The following is a 22,550-nucleotide window of genomic DNA, read 5'->3' as shown; positions in this document are numbered from 1 at the left end:
CTCGTCGCCGGCCATGTCGCCCCCGCCGTCGCCCAAGGCCCCAACGCGCCTGCCCGCAAGCGGCAGGGCAACGTCGTCGTTCAGGGCGACAATCCGGTTGCGTGATCTGCCCGGCCGCCGGCGGAGAAGGTGAGTAAGGTTCCAGGCATGAAGCAGAAGAAGGTTCCAACGAAACGGCCACCGCCTTCGTCCACTCCCCCCGCCCCGGCAACATGTTCCCCGACGATGACGTTCAACGGAGCTGCTTCCACCGTAGGCGAGGTGTTCGATGAAATGTCCGAAAGGTATGCATCTTTGATCTTTTGTCTTGCTTCGCTTTTCGCCATTGTGGTTTTCCTGACTTAATGGCACTCAATGTAGCGGTGGTTCGAACAATGTCACTGTCGAGTTCGTGAACTTGTTGGACACCAACGCCGTCGGCATCGATCAAGCCCCGTTCGCTGCTTTTGATTACACTGAAATGGAGGGTGGTGTGGATGATCACGGTGGTGAGGAAGAAGTTGAGGAGGTAGATGAAGGGGCTTTTGAGCAAGCGCAAGCAAGAAAAGTCGTGAGATCGAAGAACTACACGCTCCTGGAAGATCAAATCTTGATCAAGGCTTGGAGTGCGGTGTTCCTTGATGCTTGCACGGGTACGTCTCAAACCTCGAAGAGATATTGGCAAAGAATCGAAGATCAATACTTCTGCATGATGGCCAGGTATCCCAATAGGACACCACGGACCTTTCGGTCACTTCAAGGTCGTTGGGACGTGATCAAGCCGATTCGTAGCCATTGGGTAGCTTGCTTGGAATAAGTGCGCAATGCACCTCAAAGTGGAACCGTGAAATCCGACTATATGAGTTAGTTTTCACGTTCCAAGTTGTGCATTTCATTTTGCATCATATGAAGTGATTGCATCATTTGACCTTGTTTTAAATGTGTAGGACAAAATTTCCCAACGAAGATACAAAGACATGGAAGCTTTCGAAGGCAAAAAAATTAACTTGAGCATTGTTGGGATATGCTCAAAGAGTGCGAGAAGTGGAAGTTGATTGACAAAGAATCCCCACCGAAGAGAGGTTCACTTGCAAACTTGGATGAAGATGAAGATGATGGTGGCCCAAGAAATTTGAACAAGCCCGATGGTGACAAGAAGACAAAGGTGAAGATCAAGAGGGAACACGAGGCATCGAGCTTGCGGGACAAAATAGATGCCATGGTGCAATCAAATGAGTTGATGTTAGCGAAGACCTTGGAGGCAAAGAAAGAGTTGGCCGAGAAGAAGGCACGAGAGAAGCATGAGAAGTAACAATTTCTCAAGGACAAGGGGTTGCACATGACATCCATTGAGGAGAGAAGAGCACGTGCCCCTGAGAACAAAGCCATGTCCAAGCTTCTTGCGGAAGAGAATAGGATCATAACAATGAACCGCAATGACATGGACGGCGTCACCAAAGAATGGCATGATATGGCAAGGAGAGACATCTTGAAGAGGCGGATGCTTGCTTTGGCCGATGCGTGTTATAGTGTCGACGATGGTTTCTCATCGGGATTAGGAACCAACAATGCCGATGCATTTAGCGCACCCGCCGGTGATTTCGGTGCCGGAGTTGGAACAAGTGCCGGCGGTGGATTCGGGGGCGGCGATGACCTCGATGGAGGTGGTGGGGAGTGAAGAGCGACGGACGTGGTCGTTTGCAAGTCCTTTTGCGTTTGTCCTACAAAACTATGAGTTTATTTGTGCGCCAACTATGTTTTATTGTTTGAATTTGAACTCATTTATCGGAATTGCTGTCAAATTCGATCAATTGGGAATTTTCGGTTTGCGGGTCCAAGCGGCGGCGCCCGAACACAGCCGACCCATAAAAGAGCATCTACTGCGAATATCCTTTTTTCGGGTCCGTTTGCAGGGTCTGACTCTGTCCTCGCCCGTGCCAGCCCGCAAAGCCGTTTTTCCGCGAACTACAAACGCGTTTTGTGGGTCGGCATTATATAGGTCTGCTAGAGATGCTCTTACGTGCCTAGCTAACAGGATGACACCTTATTCTCGAGGCACCACCCCCATCCTCGACAAATCCTATTTAACGCATGCTGACGTCAAACGGACGCCGTGACGCCCACTAGCAAGGACAGTTGGGCCGGCCCAGTTCGGGGGCTTCTCACCGTTTTCTCCTTCACCACGTTGCTACAACTTTTCTTCTGTTTTCTATTGTAGTTTTGGTTATAATTTTTTTCATTCTTTATTTTCCTTTTCTTTTTATCTTTTTCTTATTTCCTTTTTATTTTTTAGTACATGGTCAATTATTTTGTTAATATATGGGGAACAATTATTTAATACACTAATAAATGTGTACGTGCGACCTGATTTGACGGCCGGGATTTGTTGGATCTGCCTATTTGGGTCTTTTTATATTGGTATAGATGAACAACATTATTTGATACACACTAAACATTTTTTGTAATACACGTTGAGCTTTTGGAATATATGGTAAATTTGTTTTCGCTATAAGGAAAAAAATTAATACACATTGAATATTTTTCTAATATATATGGTGAAATGTTTTTACTATACAATGAATATTTTTTAATATACACTGAACTTTTTTTAAGCTCATACTGAACATTTTTTATTTTCTTTTTATTATTTCAAATAAGTTTTTAATAGTTACTCTATATAAAAATGGTCCTTACTTTGGCGAAAATCCTACTAAAAATGAAGAGGGAAAAACAAAAAATCGCTCACGAACGGCCCATTTGCCCTTGCTTTCAGGCGTAGCCTCTCCTATTTGACGCCAACGGGCGTCCAACAGGAGGTCTCCCCAGCTTACTCCTCCATCTAGATGGTACTGGCATGTTTTTTTTTTCATGAAGGACACTTTTACTAATGTAGCATCAAATTGATATATTGCATAATGAGTGATATCCGACCTCTCTGCGTGACTAAAATGCACATAATCAACATGGGCAGCTTGACAAAGAATAAAAAAGACATAATGGCTATAGTAAAGTTATATGAGTCCGAAACTATGTCTATGTTGAGAAGGGTGGAGGACCAATCGAGAGACTATATGCCGACACCCATGTTGGGTAAAACCTCCCTTACAACCCCTTCCTAGTGCACACACACACCACCGTGAACAATGGTGGATACTTTATATAATGAAGCATAGAGCATGTATGAAACCATACATCAGTAGATATTCTGCATGGGTGAAGAACTTTTGTCATTAAAAACAAGATCATTTTGACAGAGCCAAAATGACCATAATAAGGTAGACACTCCCATATAAGGGGTTTTTTTTGTGTTTCTTTTCTTCCTTTTCTTATTTATTTTTGCTGGGTTTTTATCTTCTTGCTTTCTTTTCTTTTATTTGTTTTCTTTTTCTTCTTCTTATTTTCCCTTATCCATTTGAAAAATACAATAACATTTATTGGAAAAATACATCGAAATATCGATATATGTGCGTGCGTGTGAACATTTTTAAACATGAGTACAAATCTTTTAATTGAAAAGTGAAATCCAACACCTATGGGTATATCTATCTATGCAACACTCCAGAGTGCTAATTAATCTGGAGATACAGGCAGCCACACGGTGCTGGCTATCAAGTACATTATTGGCTCTCAATGCTCAGCTACTCCTGCCTTGGCTGCCATCATGAGATGTGTGTACATTTGTTTGAAGAAGGTGAGACGAATAAAGGATGTAAATACATAAATGAGAGGAGGTGCATGTGTCTTAGGGCCTCTCTAACCTATATCTTATAATGCTTTAGAGGAGCAAAATTTTATGTTTTCTCCTTTAAACCGCACATAACCGATCCCTCGAAAGCTTCAGAGGAGATAATAAATTACTCCACCCGCCTCTTTATCCCTAAATATACTCGGCCACAGCCGGCCGGAGTAAAAAAATTTGTTCACTCCGAAGAGATGCTGGGAGGCAAGGCGGCGGTGGGGGCGGACTTGTCGTGCCACCGTGGGTCGCCACGAAGGCCATGGACGCCACTTGTTCCACCTTCCCCTGCATTGTGGTGCACATGCACGCGGCTGCCTCCGCCGCACTCTCCTGCGACGTCCGCTGTTGTGGTCCTCCTCATAGCCATCGCCGTTGGAGTCTGCCTCTCGTGCGCGTCCGCAGAGGACTAGTTGGCCGCCGGGGAGAAGCTCTGGGCGGGGCAGTCCCTCGCATCTGACAGCAGCACCTTTTCCCTGGGCTTCTTCTCCCCGTAAGACAATCGGCGTTAGGGTGGCCCTGGCCGCCCCGTGGCAGCCCGACGATCGTGCTGTGGTCAACGACTCCAACATCGTCATTTTCGACGCCGATGATGTGAGCACTAATCTTGATCGCGGCCGGTTGGTGATGGCTGAGTTGCGCGGAGCTGGCAACGAGCAGCAGCATCGGCCGGGCAGTTGGGCAGCCATGGAGTGCGGACGTGCATCAGTGGGCGCTGCATGCGGATCGTGGCTAGGCTGTTGAGTTTGCGTGTGCATGCAAGTTTGTTAGCGGCCAAGTCCTGTGGCTGTGCCGTTGTGGAGAGATCGCGTGGGTGATGTACGTGCGCCTGCATGTAGCTGATTAGTTGGGTTAGTGGCCCAATCATGGCGGCTGGCTACTGCGTGCGTTGAGTCTCCTGTACTAGGCTATTTAAGTGTGAGTCCGGTGCAAGTGTAACAGAAGAGTTAGAAAGAGATGATGTAGTCTCTGAGAGTGTATGTGCGCTCACGGTGGGGTGGTGTGTGTGGCAGAGTTCGAGCTCGCCGGAAATAGGGTCTGTTCGTGTGGCCGGAGGCGTTTGTGCGCCGGGAAACCTCGTGTCCTCTCTCTCTCTCGTTTTTTTCTTGTCTTCGGTGATCACCGTGGTTCAGTGAGTAGGCTAGACAACAACAGATGACTGCGTCCTTTGGTGGGCTCAGGCCGGATGATGGCAGCAGCGCGCGAGCACCCGTGGAAGAACGCCGGCGTGTGCATGCCCTCCATGGCAACAAGCTCACACTCAGGATACGTCGGCATCGTCGAGCCATGCCAGAGCACTGACGGTTTGTGAGGAGCTGCAATTAGCGCGTGCAGCGGGGAGCATGAGTAGCGCGCGCGGGAGCGAGCAACAACAAGACGAGAGACAGGCGGGCACAATGTGCGTGATGCGTTCGGCAATGGTCAAAGGACTTTGTGGCGTGCGTGTGTGTGTGTGTGTATGAGGTAGCCGATTTCTTTCATGGCCTTTTTTTCCTGGCTCTACCGTCATCGATTCTTTCGGCGACTGTGCGACCGAGAGCCATCATCTTTCAGCCAACAGTAACGCCCTGCGTCACTCGGCCCCCGCGTCTCCCTCCCGCTCGGGCAACTCCGGCGGCGCACGACCGCTGCCACTAGGAGAGCCGCCGCATCACTCTCCCTCCCCACCGCCGTCGCTCGAGGAGGCTGCCAGGCAAAGCCCGAGCGGATGACGGCGGTGGCGGAGGAGCCCTTTCCGCTCGCGGTGCAGGGCTGGAGCGGGGCGCCTTGACCAAGCGAGAGCGCTCGCCAATGGATTTGGATCGCCGCGGTGCATACGTTCGCTCCTTGGTGATGGCGCGCGGCGGCGGCGCGGTGATGGCTGGTGGCAGCGGCGATGTAGGAGCGACGAGGAGGATCTGATCTGATGCAGAAGGTGGACGTGCACGTGATGGTCCACGGTCAGATCCAGCCGTCGTGTGGCACAGGATGAGGTGATGGGGTCCACGACGGCGCAGGCAACTCCAAAGGAAACCCTAGACTCTTCTCGGTATCGAGCGATGGCAGTGCTTCTGCATTGTACTCTCTCTTCAGGGCATCGTTTAGAAGTCTGCTCTGGTTGCAGGGATCACCGGCGGCGGCGGCGTACGACTTCATGGCAACACTCTGCGTGGATCCACTCAACAGCGAGATTGGGGTGGTGCAACAACCGGTAAAAATCTCATTGACTTTGGTCATGGTGGACGATGGCGGCGTCTCCAAGTTTCCTTGTCAAGGCATCGTCGTTGCAGGTTGCGTCACCACGCTTGAGATGATCTGAAGGACAACCCTAGATTTAGGTCTCTCGGATCGAACGATGACGACACCTTCGGTGTCATTTTCTCTCCTGGAGGCATTGTTTTGGAGCAGATGCTGGCTGGAGGAGTCAAGAGATGTTGCTCTGCGGCCTTCTCAACATTGTTGATGAGGGTGATCAACAATTCACCACCAAAGAGGTCATTTTTTTCTCACTATGCCACTTCCTTTTAGTTCGTTATGGCAAGGTTTGCCTTGCGCACCATGCAAGTAGAAATTATACAATAGATTTCAGAAGCAATGTTTTAAGGGAAATGATTGGGATCAGCGGAACGATAAACACGCGTGCGTCCGTCGCCTCCGCGGCCATTGGACGAGATTTTAATCTGATGGTTAGAAACAACGTATTATCTAGACTACCTTTTGCAATTGAGTGCTTGTTGCAATCCTCCCATCGCAACAACGGGTGTGTTGCGGAATCTGGATCCGGATCCCCACGAGAGCAGCCACCACTCTGCTCCTCCCAAGCTCCCCGTCAAGCCGAATCTTTCTCGTGTTGCTTCGACCGCGCCGATGCTCACCGCCGGCGTGGGCGTCGCCGCGCGCTGCTGCCCACCTTCACCATGAACGTCGGCCGTCGCGGTGTCGCGGTGTGCCAGAACTCAAGTTGCATCCCGCCGTCCCGAGGGAGTACCAGCGTCCGTGTCCACCATGGGGAGTTGTGTCTGCCGTCCCGAGGGAGCACCAGCCTTTCTTTCGATCGACGTGGTTGTTGCTCGCTGTCCGTTAGAGCGAGTTTCTGTAACAAGGTCTCTATTGCAGAAGAAAAGTGTAACAGACCTTTGCTGCAAAAAAATAATTCCAACAAGATCTCTGTTGCAAAAAGAAAAATTGCAACAAGACTTTTGTTGCAAAAAAAGTTGCAACAAGACATCTCTTGTAAAAATAATCTGCAACTTGACCTATGCTACAAAAATTTCTGCAATATAACCTGTGTTATGGAAAATTTCTACAACACGACATGTGTTGCAGTGGTAGAAAGTGACCCTCGGCCACTCAATCTGCCAGATAGGACTGCTCACGAGGCGACCGATCTTTTAAAAAGATCTGCCGGCCGACGCATAGCACCGCCCATCTTTTAACCAATTGTAAAAGATGTGTAGATATTGTCAGGTTTGTGCATACTTTTCTGAACCAAACCAATACGTTCTTCAATATTAGGATTGGAATGTTTTTTCTTGATTTATTTCTACTCAGAATTAGCATGGAAGAAAGAATGCTAAAAGCAAGTACATAATGTCTTGCACTAAATTTGTTCGCAGATCATAATTAACATATAAATCTATGGGTATAGTTTCTAGCTAGTTGCAACTTTGCAAATTTGGTAAGACCACTTCAATGAAATTTGAAAAAAAAAATCTTTTGTTAAAGTTATTAAATAAATAATGAGGTTTTTGCAATGTCAAGTACAAAAGTAAATCATTAATACATTGATATAGTACCTGAGAACATATGTTAAACCAGGTATAGAACATGGATGACATAAGGCTTGTTAATACAATGTACTCAAGCCAACATGTGCATCGATCCAGTCACCAATTACTAATGAATTTGCCCAATGAACTTTGCACTGTGAAGCTGGATAAGAGAAGTTGATCAAGCCCCAATGGATGAAGGTACTACTTTGGGAGCCTCGCTAACAAAGAAAAATTACTAGAAAGAAATTATTCACTGCCATATTTGAAAGGACAGAAGTCATAAAATGAACAATAAATACATAAAGCTGATCCACCGAGATGTTTAAACGAATTTTAAATGCTCCATTCTACGAAATCTACTAACCATCAGGTTACAACTTGAAGTCATAACTCTACATACCTGCAAGCCAAATAATTTTACAGCCCAGATCGGAGTAAGATCAGCCCGGCCAGCAATCAACACATAATGGAGTAAAATGTCAAAATGATGACATGGTGCAGATTTGCTCTTCCAAAATAATTCATGAGCAATCTCATCTTTCACCACAAATGATCGATCCCAAATAATTTAAATTTTAAACTCTGCCAAATCCCCATATCTTTCAGTGGTTTAATCACCCCATGAAAGTTTATATGTGTACTCCATCAATCATCTCGCTAACTTCAAATTAGAAGGATGGATGCTTGGTCAAGGAGGGTTAAGATGGCATTCGATTCGAGTTGTCCAATCAATTGCTTCATTGCTTGATCTGGTCTAGATAAAAAAAACAGAAGCAAGAACAGGGCTAGCAAAGGGGATGGAATCGATCTCTTTATCCTGGACTCTTACCCCTTGTTTACGAATCCCAGAAGGCATCTTATAATGGCGGCACTAACAACATGGCTTCCAATGGCGCGATGTGCATCATTGTTTTTATCTGCCTAGAGGAATACAAAGGTGTTCAACCCAATGTTCTCAAATTGTGTGGAACCTGCTGATTGAAAACACAGAAGCAATTCTTCTATTAAGACAACTACAAGTAGACTGTCTTCTCATGTGTTGGGTAAACCAGTGCGCACCTAGCTGCCTAATTAGTATCTGTTGTTTGATCCAAATACGCAAGCAAGGCTAACAATAATTGGATAACCGTGCAGAGAAGAACGATAGCTGCTGCTACTACCGCCAAGACCAACCACGGATTTCTGAGATGGTTATGCCACAACCAGGCCATCCATCTATTTACGCGATTCTGATAATACTCCTCCAGCATACGGCAAACCGATTTAAGATAGTGTGCACCATTCTGATCAAAGTCCACATTCTTACCCAACCTACTGAAAAGAGTTGACATTTCTTCATCGGTACGCAAGTGGTGCAGGATTATTCCTTTGCGAGAAAGCAGTGCAACATCACATGGTGTACTAGCAAGCTGGGAAATAAAAGAGATATAGGCAGTGACATCATTTCCAAACTGCGAGCATGTTTGCTCAAATGCAACCAAGTTCCTGAAGAGGCAAATGGTATTTTCATCAATAATCAAGCATGGAATTTGCACCTCACCCTTGTCAAAAGTTATGTCTAGAAGATAAGGTGGATTATGTTTGTTGTGCTCTTTGCTCTTAAACTCAATTCCAGCTTCATGATATTGTTCTGCTCGTCGCCACCGATTTAGTGTCTGACAAGAACTTACATGAGGTGTCTGCTGATTGGTGGACATGTCATCGAAATAACTTCGTTTGAGATATGTGCGCCACAAAGTAGTGAGAGGATGTAACCATCTGTTTTTTATTTGAAAATGTTGCTCTGGTTAAATCCTTTGTTGAGGTCGGAAGTACATATGACACAACTGGAGCAAGTGGTGGAAGTCTTTTTGCCCATCAAATTTACGAGCAACTGTTGTGTACTTCTGAATATTGAGTTCTAAATATTTACATATCTTCTCAGTAAGTAGATCTGGAGCATCTTCTCCCACAAGTAACCCATATATTCTCTTCACAATGGAAAATGGTATAGTTGGTTCTCAAGAAGAAGTAGGTCACGAAATGCATGGTTGTGATGCCACTCAGAAATCGGGTCACATTTGGGTTGGTCAGGATCCTTCCGGTCATAGCATTCTTCGCCTGTACTAATATGGTCAAGTTCCACACCTTCCGTTGAACATAAATTGGATGATGTCCCAGCAAGCAATCTCATACTTTCAGTACTTCTTGGTTCCTTGTGTGATGCATGCTCCATAATCTCCTCCGGTTGTGCTATTGTGTATTGAAGTGGTTCTCTGCCCTGATAATTACTACCAGATGCATTATGTTCATTAACGCACCAATCTAAGCCATCCGTTCCACCAAGATAAACAAGTAAAAAGCATCCATCAAGCAGGATCATTCGCAGGAACATGTCACTTCCTAGAGAAACTTCCTCAGAATAGCAACTCCTTGCCTGCTTCTCCAGACTCTCCATCGCTGTTAGATAGACCTCCAAGTTTTTTCTGCAGTTCAGTTTAAGAACATAATCTAAGCAGTTCCATTTTACTTTCTCCATAAACTGCAGGGAAGAATTTCCATGGTAATAAGGCCCAATGGACAACACTTTTGGTTCGTAAGATAACTTGTCAACTTGTTTAATATATTTTGGAACTTGAAAAATTATGCACAATTTTCTTCGTTGATCATGATCTTTGTAGATTGATCGATAGTAAGTTAGCTTCCTTCCCATCAAATTCTCCAATTTGTTGATGTTCAGAGTCTCTGTTCTACTAATCTCACCTTGAGCCATCATTTTAGCCATTGACGATGGCTAGCAGGAAGAAACATAGTTAGAGCAATTTTACTAAATAATATAGGTACTGAGAATAAAAATATGATAGATACAAAGATTAAAAAATTATCTGAGGTAACTTTTGGAAACATATTTCATAAGCCTGGGCAAACTGAGTGCTACAAGCTTCCGCACCTCGTGGGGTTGGGGGAAGGATTATAAGAGACAAGCCTTTTTTTAAGAGACAAGCCTTAACTTTGCACGATGCAATGCAGAGAGGCTGCGTAGAACCCAAAACCTCTTTGCACAAGTGGTGAGTACTCGAATTCAGCATCTCAATGTAACAGAGCCCCCTTTTTTTTATCAAATCCATTTCATGCAACAATGAAAATCCTATGAAGTACTCCCTCCGTCCGGAAATACTTGTCATCAAAATGGATGCATCTACAACTAAAATACATCTAGATACATCCATTTCAATGACAAGTATTTTCGCACGGAGGGAGTACTTGGTATTTTGTTATACTTTTAATCAATCAATGTGCTACATCAATGACATATCAATTCCACTGACAGTCCAAAAAAACACAATGCCCTAATTTATGAGTAAAATATGAAGATATCACGTCATTCACGAGACCATGAATTATTATTTTTCTCACTCGTTCGAATCCATTCTGAGGCTATAGGAAAGACTTAATTAATCTGAAATAAAAACGACCTATATTAAAATTGAGCGAGCACAGATAGGTGGAGAAATTTAATTACCTTCTAGTGTCCGAATTCTCCCAAGAGCAATCAGTTGAGATCCAAGTTGGCCTGATTTTCTTCCACGGTATTCAAGCCGGCTTCCATTGCAAATCGGCGGTCGAGCTTCGTTGGAAAAATTGATGGAGCAGGAGGAAAGAATGGGAGAGGGCGAGGAAGCCACAAGTGAAAAAAACTGCAAAAGCCATAGTCATAAACAAACCTCTCTGGACGGGAATCTAAGGTAGCGCGACCAAGGCGTGTCTAAATTATCATGAGCCAAATTTTCTTTCATGAAACTAGGGCTAGGCAACCTGCATGCAACCGTCTGCTCCTCTCGCTGATGCATGTCTATCACTAGCGATGCCCGATTGATCCTGATCATCAATCGCTTCAGAATCCCCCTATGCGCGTCCCTCGCGTCGCCCCCGCCCGGGGCGACTCGGGGGCTCTCCAACCCTAGGGCCGCCGCCGTCCTCTCCTTCTCCCCTCCTCGCGCCGCCGCCGGGTGACGCCGCCGGGTGAAACCCGCGTGGCAGACGGCGGCGGCGGGGGGACTCCCTCTCCCGACTCCCCTTCCTCCGCGGGCAGCGGATCTAGGCGGCAGGCAGCGGTGTCCTGCGGCGCTCGCGGTTTGGCGCGAGGTGGCAGGCCTCGGCGAGCGGTGGCGGGGCGCGGGGCACGCGGCGGCGAGCCTCGGCAGGCGGTGGCGGCTGCGTGCGGGGCTGATTCCGGGGCGGCGACGCGGGCATGGATCCATCGCGGATCTGATCCTGCGGGCGCGGTCTCGGCTTCCCCTGCTTGGCCGGCGGGTCTCGGTGGGGGGCTTCTCCTTGCTGAGATCTAGCAGCGGGATCATCCAGATCCCGGCAAGGATGGCAGCGACCCGTGCACGAGGGACGGAGGTCTTCGATCAGATCCGGGTGAAAACCTGCTATTGGCTATTGCCAAGGCCGGCGATGGCGACGCTGTCTGCGTCGTTGCCTTCCTGAAGGCATCGTCGTGGAGAAGTTCAAGGCCACTCTCTGCTACCTCCGGGGAAAACCCTAGATCAGTAGATCGAATGATGGCGGCTCTCTGGTGTCGTTTCCTCCTAGGGGCGTCATTCTTGGAGGTGCACACGGGCTCGAGGGACTAGAGGACGGCGACTTTGGTGGAACGGTGCTTCATCTTACACATTGATGGTGGCGGATCTCGGCGGCGTGGCGCTGTGGAGACTCGGATGGCAATGGGGACAATCCCCTATGGGGATACCTATAACATCCCCATCCCCATCTACTCCCTATCATCCCATCCCCATCCCCGTTTACATGACTGGGGATGAAATTTCCCCATACCCATGCCCCACTGGGGAACGGGGCCCCATTAGGGTCCCCATCCCCATAAACAAATACTCATATACATAATATGACACCCTATAATCAACATACATAAATGGTGTTGTCCTTGTCCTGCTAATGCATATCTAGGTCGTATTGACTTCTTGGTCATTGTGGCAGCTGAGGTGAGGACGTGAGATAGGTTTAAGGTTTTGCTCAGAGTTTTTTTTTGTTTTCGCAAGTTTGTTTATGAATATTTTAAGGTTGACCGCAGTGTCACAATTACTAACCGGGTCCCCGATAGGTATTGGGTCTGGGGAATAGGATATCGTCCCCATCCCCGTTGTACCCTATGGGAAATAAATTACTTTGGTAAATATCCCCATGGGGATGTTTTTCGCCCATCCCCACCCCCTAATAGATGAAATCCCCATGGGTTTGGCGGGTATGGGGCCCCGTTGCCATCCCTACACTCGGCGTCTGATGCGCGGAGATGGACTCGTGCAGGAGGTGGAAGCTGTCTGGCGTCATGGTGGCGTTGATGGCAGATAGGCCTGGCAAGGTCGGTGCAGCAGTACAACTCTGAAGATGGATTGGTGGCAGGCGGCTGCGGCGGCCTCATACCCGGCAGGGGTCCTGGTTGAGAAGCACGCCGGACTGGTGGGTGCCCATACCAGGCAGGCGTCCTGGGTGGGACCTCAAGTCTTTAGATGTTTAGGTTTGGTTGTGTGGTCTGTTTGGTATTAGGCCCAGACTTTCAGCGCCCCTACATCAACTGGATAGGGATAGCGACAGTTGTTGCTTGTTTTGGTGGCTTTAGACATATTGTTGTATGACTCTGTACGGTCTTGTGTCAATAATTAATAAAATGGCCGTATGCATCGCTCAGATGCAGAGGCCGGGGGTCGTCCTCCTTTTCTAAAAAAAAATCATTAGCGATGCCCATTAAACGGAGATTAATATAGCTACATGCAGTGGTTCTCATTCGCATGAATCGCCATAAATATAGGATCACTAACGTTGTCTTCTTTCAATTATCATGCATTACATTTGTTTATTTATCTAAAGAGTTAAATACACCATATATAGATGCCTTAACTTGTTCGTCGCGGTTAGTTTAGTATCTGAACTTAAAAAATACATAAAATAGGTGCTACAACTTGTCCAAGCGTTCAAATATGGTGCAGATGAAGGCAGCGTATTTGAATGCTAATGAAGGCAATGAGGATGAAGGTAGCGTACAAATTACTCTTACATTTCTACAACAGCGTACAAATACGCTGCCTTCATATTTATTTTGTGAAAGAAAAATCCTCACCCATGGCTCTCCACGACAGCGTTGTATTCTGAAAACTGCTCAACATGTATTAAAAATTAGTGTGTAATAATTATAAATTTTAAAAATGTATTAAATATTTTAAGCGTGTTTGTAGAAATGTAAGAGTAATTTTACACAGTGATTTTTCAAATACACGTTGTCAATTTTATTTTTTATTTTTCTGCAAGGCACGTTGACAACTCTTTTAATGCATGACAAACATTTTGTACCTCAGGTAATAATATTGTATAGTATAATGCATCTTGGTCTCTAGTGTGTGGTACGCCATCTGTCATGATTTTCCCGTTAAAGTACATGAAGCCTCTTTTAACATGAAGCCTCTTTTGGCTTACAAGTCTGTGTATCTCTTTGTTAAACAATACCACAAAAGTTTGTAATATTTTATAAAAGAAGATTGGATATAATATTTTGTAAAAAACAGATTAGAATAAAAAATAGTGATTTAAATTGTATAGAAATCTGGGTATCTCATTGTTAAATATGAAGTCGTTCTTGGTGTACTAGTGAGGTCGCATATGTGTCAGACATGAGCGAAAAGTGGCTGCAGAGGCCGAGCTCCATTGAGCTCTTTATTTTTTTCAGAAAAAAAGACCTTTTCCACATCTTGAAAAAATGTGAAAAAAAGTTTTCATGTAGACATATATTTATAGTATACAGTATAAAATTTCATGAACATATATATTCATATGTGATGTACACAAAAAAGACAAGCACACGGATTAAAATAGGCTTTTTCTTCGTAGTATTTGTGTCAAGTATTTTTCTTTTTCGTATAGTTTGCAAATAATCAAATTAGTTGACGAAATTTTATACATACTTGAAGAATATGTATATGTATTTGTAGAATTTTTTTGACATTTTTGAAACTTATAAACATATTTTAATTATTTTTTGTAAAACGAGGTCCATGGAGCCCGGTCTTTGCAACGCCACACTCCACACATGAGCTCCTGTCTTCCAAAGCTCACGCTCACACACTGTTTCGTTTTCTGCTCTCTTTCTTTTTCTCACAGTATCATTATTATGAAAAGTATTGTATCTCCGAATTTCACGTTTTTATATCTCTTTCTTACAGGTTTTTATATAGTCAATCTCAACGATAGTGTAATTGACTGTATCACTTTCTAGCTAACAGCTAGACCGTAGTTTGTCCCGGTGGGCCATGTGGAGCTACTTCTAATTATTCATAATTTCATGATCATTATGTCTAGCTTCTAGAACACGACACCAAATTAAATGACCATACGCATTGTTTGTACATAACAGTTTCAATTTTTCCTATGGCCAGAAGTGCACAATAGATGTTTGACTATTGGCGCAAAGGGGATTGCCCCACCCGAGTTAATGCCCCCTGTGTGATCAAGAACCAAAGACTATCCAACACAGTTTGAGAAACTGTGTCTTCTCTAGACAAGTTTGGTGCATCCTCTTCCGTCACTCTGGTTTACCAGACTTCTCACCACACACTGAAGATAACTTGTTCTCTAATTGGTGGTTGAGAATCAATTCTTTGCCTCTAGGTATCTTCAAACGGGGGCTTAACTTGCTGATCACTTTGGTGTTCCGGATGTTGTGGAAGCATCCGAATGATTGTGTGTTTAATGGAGCAGCGCGGAGTGTCCAGCTATTCTTAGTAGGATTTGGGAGGAGGGACACCTCTGGTGCTTGGCCGGAGCTAGAGGCTTGGTATACAGCCTTTTGCTGCTGCCACCTGATGATGGTCCTTTTAAGTTCCCGAGATCTTCGGTTTTTGTTACGGGCGCGTGCCATGTTCTAGCTTTGTGGGTTGTGTGGCTTGTGTCGGGTCTTCCATGTTACGGGCGCGGACGGGAACGACGACGGCGAGCTCCGGCGCGGCGGCGGAGCCGATCTGGGCAAGCTCAAGCGAGCCTGCGAGGGGCGGGGCTTCTTCCTGGTCCGCAGCATGCACCAACCGCCCACTGAAGCACTTCATCAATCGTCTATAACTGTAAAGTCAACTGTGTGTGCGTGCGCGCGCGCATGTAGGTGGTGAACCATGGCATCGACGGCGAGCTGCTGGAGGAGATGGAGAGGCTGGCAAGCGAGTTCTTTATGCTGCCGCTGGCGCCGGGCGGCATCCAGGGCTACGGCCACGCCTTCGCCTTCGACGACCACCAGAAGCCCGACTGGTGGAAAACGCTGGTGCTCGCCCTGTCGCTGGCCTTCATCTGGCAGCCCAAGCTTTCTGTCACAGCCCTAGACATTTTTTTTGTAATTAGTTGCATCAGTGAGCATCCATGCATCATGTTTCAATTCAAAGGAATTTGAATTGACGAAATTTCCAAAGCCTCAGAAATCATTTTTTAAATGATAAAACTAAAAATCTCCTCAAATGATCCCAAGAAAATGTTAATGTTAAACCTTGAAAATACTGTCCAGGGAAAAAACACAAACCAATATTTTTAGAGGCTTAAAAGTATTTATTTTTAGGACTTTGAACTAAATCAGTAACTATTTGGATTGGATTTATTTTTACTATGTATAAAATATGAATCCAATAATCCTGAAAACTATTGAATGGCTTTGAATATATTGTATCAAGCCACATAAATATTTCCCTCTAGCCGGTAGCGCCGCCATGGCCGAGAAGGCGAGAACTCCCTGTCGCCGCGCCCGTCGCTGCACGCCGGCACGCTCAAAAGGTACTCTGCCGAGATCAGGGCGCTCTGCCTATGCCTCCTGGGGAACATCGCCGAGACGTTAGCCCTGGCGCCAAGAACGCTCACGGTCATGTTCGGCGACGCGGTGCCGATGAACTTGTACGCACCGTGCCCGCGGCCGGACCTGGTGCTGGGGCTCGGTGCGTGCTCCGACGGAAGCACAGTCACCGTGCTCCAGCAGGATGCTGGACGCACATGACTGCAGGTGGTCAATGGCTGCACCTGCCTGCCCGTCCACCCCGTCCTGCACGCCCTTGTAGTCAACCTGGGCGACTCGCTCTGAGGTGCTCACGAACGGCAGGTACAAAAGCGTCGAGCTCCGGGCAGTGACCGACAGCGAGAAGGACCAGCTGTCCATCTTGTCCTTCTATGCGCCGACCTACGACATCGAGCTCGTTGCCGACGGCGAACCTACGACGTCGAGCTCGACCCACTGCCAGTGCTCGTTGCCGACGGCGAGCCATGCTGGTACCGGAGGTACAACCACGGTGAGTACAGCCATCACTACATCCAACAAACTCCAGGGCAAGAAGGCACTGCATTTCACAAGACCAACTAGACCGCCAGAAGTACAATCCTATATCATGCTTGTGTGCAGTAATGCCAAGTAATTAAGATTCATGGTGCATCTGCTGCTCCTGAATACGCTTGGCAGTAATGTACAATTTGCCAATTAAAAGTGTGTGTTCTATCGTCTTTCCAGGCTGATTTATACTCTCCATCAATCGGAAGCTGATATTCACTTCAAAGGTACAGATAAAGGGACTTCAAACTGGTTATTCTTTCAATCAATTGGAGAGAAAACCCTTTATCCATCACTAGAAAGTAAGAGAATGCAAAGGATAAATACTATGGCCAAGTACCCTCTTCGAATGTTGCTGAAATAGTTTCAGCACTTCCCAAAAAATGAGATTCACATACGATTATGCTGTGAGAATCACTCAAAATCAGGCCACAAGCAGGTATAGGATCCATGAAGCATTCATAATGCAAGTTGGGTTTATAGAATCTAAAAATGCAAACAATTACCACACACTGGCTCTAGGTCATAATAGCAACTTTGCAACCTTACCGGCAAACTAAACCAGGAACAAACAGAAACCCATCTAATCTACAGTTTAGCGATGCAGGCAAGCACACAAACACAGATAAGTAGCATCAAGTCATAGATAAGATTAAACCATAGACAGCATCAGAAGCACGCCAAAGGCACAGGCAATGCACCAATCATTCTGGTGTCATGACATACTCCATGTCCAGCCACTAAGAGTGCTAGGTGCTGACCGGCCTAATGTTCGCTAGATGACAATCAAAATAAACTGCCATTGGCATAAATTGACCCGCCATCATGTACATTTCAAATGCTGTTAACCATAATGGGGTAGGAGGCGGCCCTAAAGAGGTATCCCCTGCAGATTCAGTATAGCGTTTAATCTAGCCAAACCTCGCCAACAAAATCCACAGTACACGAGCTCTGCTTTGGTACCAAAAACCGAACCACACAAAAAATTCCCCCAGATGTAGGCCATGTTCTAGAACCCCTTCCTGTATGTAAGCTTGGTTATCGATGAATGTTAGCTGAAGAACATTTCCTTTCTACTCCATGTAACTGCCAGAACTGTTGTCCACACCGCTGTCAATTGTCAAGCGATTGCATCTGGCCAGCAGATCATCCTCTACAGTCTGATATGAGTAATGGAATGGTTAGTCGTAATCCAGAAAGGAAAAACAAATTATGTAGTATCAAACGATGATGCGAGTGCAACTGAGTTCACCTTGTATGTTTGAAGCAAAAGTTGGCCACCAATCTGTTTCTCTCTTGCATAGCTGTCATAAGTTTGCATCAATGGAGCACTAACAACCTGCAACAGGAGTGGAGGCAGTAGAAGGATCAGAAATATGTCAGGAAATAGCATTTTGCATGATTCAAGCAGTTGAATTTCTGTGGTCGAAGACAATTAAGACATTTGCTAATTGAGCCAATCATAATAACGTATTTTACTTTCATACTAACATCTTATTTGGGCATTTTAGAAGCAGGACCAAAATACTAGGAACCAAATGTCCAGGACACAGATATTGGAAACCGAATATGAATCATCAAATAACACAACAGAAGAGGTACCAACCCTACATACTACTACTGGAAGAAGGCAGACATGTTCAAGCTGCAAAGTGAAAACATATTTATTTTTTCTTAATTAAAGAGAACCTTCAAACAGAGCTCTGTGCTATCACCCTCAGCAATACTCAGATAGCTCATCAATCTCATGGTTTCCTTCTCCATACAATCCTGAACCTACAGATATCGCACATATAAACAGTGTTAAGAAACTAAAAAGAAATAAATAACACCTACTGACCCATTAGTTAAGATTAAATTACTGACCTTGGCAAGGTAATCTTGTAGAGGGTACTGAACAATCCATTCAGAACTTTTCCTGGAGTAGTAAGCATATGTATCTTGAACAACAGCATTTTTCATGAAGGATTTGACTTCAGAGCGACATATGCCACGCATAATGCCCATCAAGATGTCCATATCAGCATTGATTCCATCACGCTCTTGGCGAATCTGGATCAATCAATTGTTATGTACAGAAGAAAATGCTTTTAACAACAACCAGGCAAAAATAGCTATCTAAGAATTACCGAAGTCAGCAGAGCGTCTGATACTTCATGACTGAAGAAGGAAAAGACCTAGCAAAAGGAAAAAAGTCCATAAATATTAGGTAGAAAATGTGTAAGAAACATGTAATAAAAACAAACAGATGTAAAAACAAAAATATTTCTCGCACAACACTTAGTCACTTACTGTAGAGAAAAAAGAAGTGGCAGCAGTGTCTTCAAGACAAGGTAGCTTTCTTTGCTCAACAAAGCAACGGTCCAAATAGTTGAAGAAGCCAGATACACATTTAACCATGATACAATAGTTAGACCACATTTTCGCAAGCTGTCTCAAAAGGTAGCCGTCTCTCTGGTGCATCAGATGGGGGCAAACCTAAGTACATAAGCAGAAAAAAGTCAACAGAGGGAAGAATGATGCATATCTTTGATGCTAACAAAGGCATTTCTTTAACATCCAAAGCAAAGAGATACATGGAAATTATATACTCCCTCTATCCATATATATAGGGCCTAATGCGTTTTACGAGGCTAACTTTAGAGCAATAATATCTGACATGCAAGTTACACAAAGCATACCGTCAAATTCATACGTGAAAGGAGCTTCCAGTGATATAATTTTCACATTATACATCTCGTATAGTGTCAATCTTATCAATAGTCAAAGGCAATCTCGAAAAACACATTAGGCCCTATATATATGGATGGAGGGAGTATGATATCATGGAAATTACATATGCATGCAAGAATGTGCAAGTATGATATCAAACCTGCTGTCCTGTAGTCTGAAAAGCGTAGCAGCAGCACTTTCATTAGTTTGTTTTTGGTGCTTTAGTTAAGAACTATCACGAGAACGCAGGAAGTGCTGTGAAATAGCTATGTCAACATAAATCACAATATTCTACTTAGTTTTCAAATGCAAATAAATTAGTTCCAAGTTTCCTTTTACAACAAGAAATCCTACACAATATGTCAAAGATAATCTGTTCTCACATTATCTGGTTTGTAACTTGGTTCAAGATGACACAACACTATGATACTAAACTTTTGTGAATGTTATGATAGTATGGACATAAGCCGTCCAACACTGAGATCTGGAGAAACATGCGTCCATGCCTAAATAAGTTTTCCAATACTAGGTCAGCAGATATGATCTAACAGAGGAAACAAAAGTCAGTAGTTAAAAAACAAGATTTCATTTATCAATTCCTCACTCTTAAATGCATCGATTGGTTAGAACTACAAATACTGACTCGGCAATAGAAAACTGTGAAATGGAATGAAAGGCCGACATAGTACCAGTGCACGAACAGATTCTGCAAGTGTAGCCTTGTAACCATTGTACATCTCTTCACAATAGCTGGTTGTCTGCACCGCCATTCTATAAGCACAGCTGGAAAAGTATATGGACATATCATGTGCAACAAATTTAAGTGCTTCACTGGTAATAGTTAAGATATACATATTACACGTGATAATGATAGAATCATACTCATAGCAATTCATGTACTCAGCAACAGTAGGCCTTGTACCAGTGGATCCCTCCAAAATCTTTGAACATGTCACAATGCCCTGCTCCAGGACCTTCCAGCCATCCTCAAAGCTGAGGTGCACATTCATTTTTACTGCTTTGCTCCTGCAGTGAACTGAAGCAATGGAAATATCTGTAAGAAGAACTATTATGTTGGATATCTAACAATTGTTTACTATGTAAAAGGCATCAATTTCTGGTATTAATAATATCACCCAACATAGTTGGATATACAAACTCAATAAAGGCCTACGATACCATACAAACAATACTCCTAATTTCACTAATATACAATGTTCCAGGAGCCTTCATGTGCCATTTAGGAAACTAGGCCGCAACTTCTGCAAGGAGATTTGAAACTTTGTCTACGCATTTCAACATTCAAGTCTTCCATATTTAACTATAAACATATGATGCAAAACAGAAAGCCTATTTGTATATATGAAAGAAGACTCGGCCACAAGGCACTAGCACTTGTTGGATTGTTTGTACAAGAACATACGAGACACCAGGCACCCCACCAAATAAATTCTGCTAATGGCAGTCAAACCCTGGTGGGCAGGTTAGCGTTCAAGCGTCCCCACCAAATGAGTGACACTCAATTCACAATAGAAAGCCTACTTATATCCAAAATAAGATGAACGGGTGTGCTTAATACAACTATACAAGCACAAATTAAGGAAGAGAATTTAACCAAAGTTCAGCATTCACTGTTAATTTGTAGTAACAGAACAATACTACATGCATCGAGAAGGCGCACACAGGGTGGATCTAACAAGACATGTATCAAGAAAGCACGAACAGGGTCGATCTAACAAGGAAGCATGAGGCCTCAGTTAAACATCCCACCTTGGATTAGCACTAGTATTGCTCCCAGCAAGGAAAATAGGAAAATACCAGGATAAACCTATTTACAATTCGAGCAAGTTAGGGTTAGTCGCTACTAAGGAAAATTCGAACCTAGATGGGTGAATCTCCCCTCCCCACTCCCCACTCCACACCAGTCCGGTAGAGCGGGCCAGAGGGGAGGAACAGCGACCACACGATAGAACCGCTTCCGTGCTTCGACGGAGGAGGCCTGGGAGGGGAGAGGCCGCGCGGCGGCGAGGGTTCGATGACCCCGTCGGTCTCGCCGCGGCGAAAGGAAAAAAAAACTAAACCCTACGGCAGCGGCGGCATTCAGCAAGGCAGCGACGGCGAGCAGGCGACGGGATTCGCAACAGACCGACGGGGACGGACGCATTCGAGGACGGACCAGGCAGATGGATTCGGATTCCCGACCCACGGCGGAGCGAACAGACTGCTCGGAACGGAGCACGAATCGATCGGATACGGAAAAGCGGAATCAACCAGGAGGGGCGCGGGGAGAGGACGTGGAGGAGGTTACCGAGGAGGGGGAGAGGAACGGGTGCTGCTCGCCGTCGTCGCCGCCGCCGTCGTCTCGTGGGGTGGGGTGGGGAGGGCAGCCGACGGCGGATGGGGGACTGAGGGGGGGAGGGGTTTCAGCTTTTTCGAGGGGTTTGGCACTTTGGTGCGCTCCTTTTTAATAACTTCTGGACCTATATATATATATATATATATATATATAGATAGATATACATATATAATTATTATTAATATAATATTTATGATTTAGTCTTTACTCCTTACCTAATAATTTTTAATTTTTAATTTTAATTTAATAATAAAACGGCTGTCACTGCTGCTCGTATGTTGTTGGCAATTTTGCAGAAAGATCCATGTGTTTTTGCGTATTCAACCCGCAATCAGCATGATAAATCAACCAAATCAGTTTGCGCGAGAAAAAGAAAGAAAAACACCTGCAGGACCATGCTCCCAATCCCATCTCCCTATCCAGCGCGTCGTCAGGACGGGGCGTCGACCCGTTGGCTGGGCAGCTGAGGTTGCTGCCAGCCCACCCGAGTTCGAGTCCCGGCACGAACGCGCGGTGCTCACGGAATTTCTTCTATAAAGAAAAGCCAACAAGGGTTAGCCCTTGGATTGGTCTCATTTTTTTTCCTTATCCAGCGCGTTGTGACCTCCTGCCATGCCCCACGGCAACTCACCATGCGCCACCAGCCCCCAGTGCTAGACTCTGGTAGTCGTC

General features: G+C 45.2%; 1 protein-coding gene and 1 pseudogene across 3 annotated transcripts; one reads left to right on the top strand and one right to left on the bottom strand.

The window, feature by feature from the left end:
• The first annotated feature begins 5,691 nt into the window (after positions 1-5,691).
• On the top strand, positions 5,692-16,898 carry LOC119272930 (annotated as a pseudogene).
• A 542-nt stretch (positions 16,899-17,440) lies between these two features.
• Positions 17,441-21,966, bottom strand: LOC119270276 (cullin-1-like). 3 transcript variants are annotated; one of them, XM_037552270.1, is made up of 9 exons: positions 21,831-21,966; positions 20,405-20,558; positions 20,212-20,305; positions 19,103-19,288; positions 18,940-18,987; positions 18,677-18,862; positions 18,500-18,586; positions 18,063-18,149; positions 17,441-17,970 (listed from the first exon to the last, which is right to left on the bottom strand). In XM_037552270.1, exons 2-9 carry the CDS (start codon positions 20,530-20,532, stop codon positions 17,884-17,886), a joined length of 903 nt encoding a protein of 300 aa, XP_037408167.1. In that variant the 5' UTR covers positions 20,533-20,558; positions 21,831-21,966; the 3' UTR covers positions 17,441-17,883. The 3 variants fall into 3 exon arrangements, with proteins under 3 accessions (XP_037408167.1, XP_037408165.1, XP_037408166.1); XM_037552268.1 differs by having other exon boundaries at positions 20,212-20,558; XM_037552269.1 differs by lacking the exon at positions 21,831-21,966 and having other exon boundaries at positions 20,212-20,576.
• Between the last annotated feature and the right edge of the window lie 584 nt (positions 21,967-22,550).

Source organism: Triticum dicoccoides, chromosome 3A (assembly GCF_002162155.2).
Source record: "Triticum dicoccoides isolate Atlit2015 ecotype Zavitan chromosome 3A, WEW_v2.0, whole genome shotgun sequence".
NCBI classification, from domain to species: Eukaryota; Viridiplantae; Streptophyta; class Magnoliopsida; order Poales; family Poaceae; genus Triticum; species Triticum dicoccoides.
Note: the sequence above shows the minus strand (reverse complement) of the source record. Positions and strands in the feature narration are given on the sequence as shown.

What these genes read in the sequence shown, in the direction of transcription:
- LOC119270276 (XM_037552268.1), bottom strand. Translation starts at nt 20,532, where the DNA reads ATGAATGTGCACCTCAGCTTTGAGGATGGCTGGAAGGTCCTGGAGCAG. An exon ending in CAGAATCTGTTCGTGCACTG is followed by an intron (nt 19,289 to 20,211) that starts GTACTATGTCGG and finishes TTATGTACTTAG; the next exon opens with GTTTGCCCCCATCTGATGCA. An exon ending in GCACAGAGCTCTGTTTGAAG is followed by an intron (nt 18,150 to 18,499) that starts GTTCTCTTTAAT and finishes CTCCTGTTGCAG; the next exon opens with GTTGTTAGTGCTCCATTGAT.